The 2,207-nt window shown below is 39.9% G+C and overlaps 1 protein-coding gene across 1 annotated transcript in view; it reads right to left on the bottom strand.

Moving 5' to 3' along the window:
* The window catches only part of LOC103472082 (SNF-related serine/threonine-protein kinase-like), a 31,055-nt gene that overhangs the window by 10,677 nt on the left and 18,171 nt on the right, over positions 1-2,207 (bottom strand). Inside the window, exon 5 of the mRNA XM_008421459.2 lies at positions 1,063-1,204. Coding sequence (XP_008419681.1) covers positions 1,063-1,204 — 142 coding nt within the window. The remainder of the gene's footprint in view (positions 1-1,062; positions 1,205-2,207) is intronic.

Genomic DNA, 2,207 nt, shown 5'->3' with positions numbered 1-2,207 from the left:
GCTCAGTGTTGAAATCTGACAACGATTGCTAATGTCTGTGACCTGAAGTAACCTCGCCATTTTTGTACAGCGAATTTTTAGATGTTGAATTTGAGACAGCGAATTTGAGCAAGTTGAATTTGTAGGACACTGAAAATATTGCATTTGAATTTTTAAAAGTTGAATTTTTTTATATGTTGAATTTTTTTAACACTGAAAAAATATATATATTGAAAATTTGATCTCTGAAATAGGAATGTGAATTTTTTTTAACAAATGAAATTTGCATACATGTACAAATAATGACACTGAAATTTTTTTTAGGTCAAAAATATATTCTGAATTAATTTTTAAATTGAAAAAGTAAGAACAAATATACAACATTCAAATTTCAGATGCATTTTTTATTCAAATTCTGATGGCACATAATTACTTCCATACACTAACCTTTGAACCATATTATTTTAAGTCAGTTATTGCTAAGACTAATGTTTTCCCAGCATTCTTTTATATTTGTGTTTTCTGCTCAACCGATTTAAAACATGAACTCATACGCCCATCACCCCAGCAGATGTTCCGTGGCTAAATTGTTCAGTCACTCAAACAGGAAGAAGTCCTGTTTCTCCCCCCTCAAGGCCTCATGGGAAACCAGGGTAAGTGCCACCGTTTGAAGCATTGTGTTAACGTCCACACAGAATAATAAAGTCGAGGCCAAACACAATGCGCGTTCCGGGCTACGGCTGCTCGAAATTCTTTCTTTCTGTCTGGATGCGACATTAAACCCTCACTGTGCTCGAAGAAAGAAAGAAAGAAAGAAAAAAAAAACAACAAGAGAAGAGGCGATTTGAAAGCGGGTGCATTAGTTCCACTTAACGCAGCGCCGCATCCCTGCTGGAGCAGCTCGCTCGCTGCAGCAGCAGCAGCAGCTGGGTGGAAAAAAAGCAGGCCACAACGAAGAACGGCCGCACCCTTCGCTCCTCTGCTCTGCTCTCCTCCTTCACACATCTCCAAACATGAAATATGCAGCACCTGCAGAGTACTCTGTCCATCTGTGTGGGTTTGCGTTGCCGGGGCATTACTCACTCTCTGCAGGCAGGGGAGATGTGTGGAGGCACCGTGTAACGACAGTCCATGATCATGGTGAGGGTCTCGCTGTCGTTGGCCTCCTGGAAGGGGGGTTGACCGCACACCAGCATGAACAGGATCACCCCCAGACTCCAGATATCTACACACACACACAAAGAGGGAACACTGTCAACGGTAAAGCAAGAAGGGTTATTTTTAAAAGGAAGAAAACACAAAGTGAGGCATGTATATTTTCACTGGTTAGTGACCTAGATAAGATACAGATGCGCACAGATAGACGCTAGGTGGTGCTAGAGCATCTACCTGGTTTCCTCTGAACAAAAGAAGTGCCCTTCTGAAATTGTTTGTTTTGTTTTTATTTCCATCAGAAAACATATGGCTATGGGCTAAAATTAAGGGTGCACAGATGGTAGTTTTCTGGCCGATTTATTTTAAAAAAAAAAATAGATTGACAGTAGCTGCGTTTCCATTACAAATGTGCACAAACCTTTGTCTCTATTCCTCTAATGTGGAAGAAAAAACGCAATTTTACAATTGTGGTGTTTCCATTAAATGACAAACACAATTATAATCAGACGTGAATAAGTTTGACCATGCATTAAGTTATTAAACATGCCACGCTGTGATCATCCAACTACTTCCTGTTTGTCTTCTTCTTTTTGGTTTTCGGCAGTAGTAACATTCGGTTGTTGATCACGTGACTGGTGAGTTGCGACAAAAGCGTTTCCATTGCAGTTTTGCAAAAGTAAACCAATTTTGATACGACTATCCCCCCCCCCCCCAAAAAAAAAAATTGGTGTGTTTCCATTAAGCAAATTTATTTTTTAAATGTCAAGTTGTGCAAATGTATGGTCAATAGAATTGCAAGCCAATGTCGACAAAGTCTCCAATGCCACCAGAAAAAAAAGTTGCTAAATTTGTGGCTGGTTGCGTTTTGCAAACAAATCTCACTAATCGATAGACCTGCTGATAGATCCTCCTCTTGGAATAGGCAGATATACATGACGGTCAAGCTGTGCCTATCTTAAATCTCACACTATTAAGGCTGCTGGCGGTTTCATGTGCTGCACAAAGTGGCCATTCTTTTCCCACTTGCCCTCCAAAACATCTGTGCACATCATGCACAGATATATATATATATA

The sequence above is a fragment of the Poecilia reticulata genome, linkage group LG11, assembly GCF_000633615.1.
Source record: "Poecilia reticulata strain Guanapo linkage group LG11, Guppy_female_1.0+MT, whole genome shotgun sequence".
Taxonomy (NCBI): Eukaryota; Metazoa; Chordata; class Actinopteri; order Cyprinodontiformes; family Poeciliidae; genus Poecilia; species Poecilia reticulata.
This window is presented reverse-complemented; position numbering and strand designations above follow the sequence as displayed.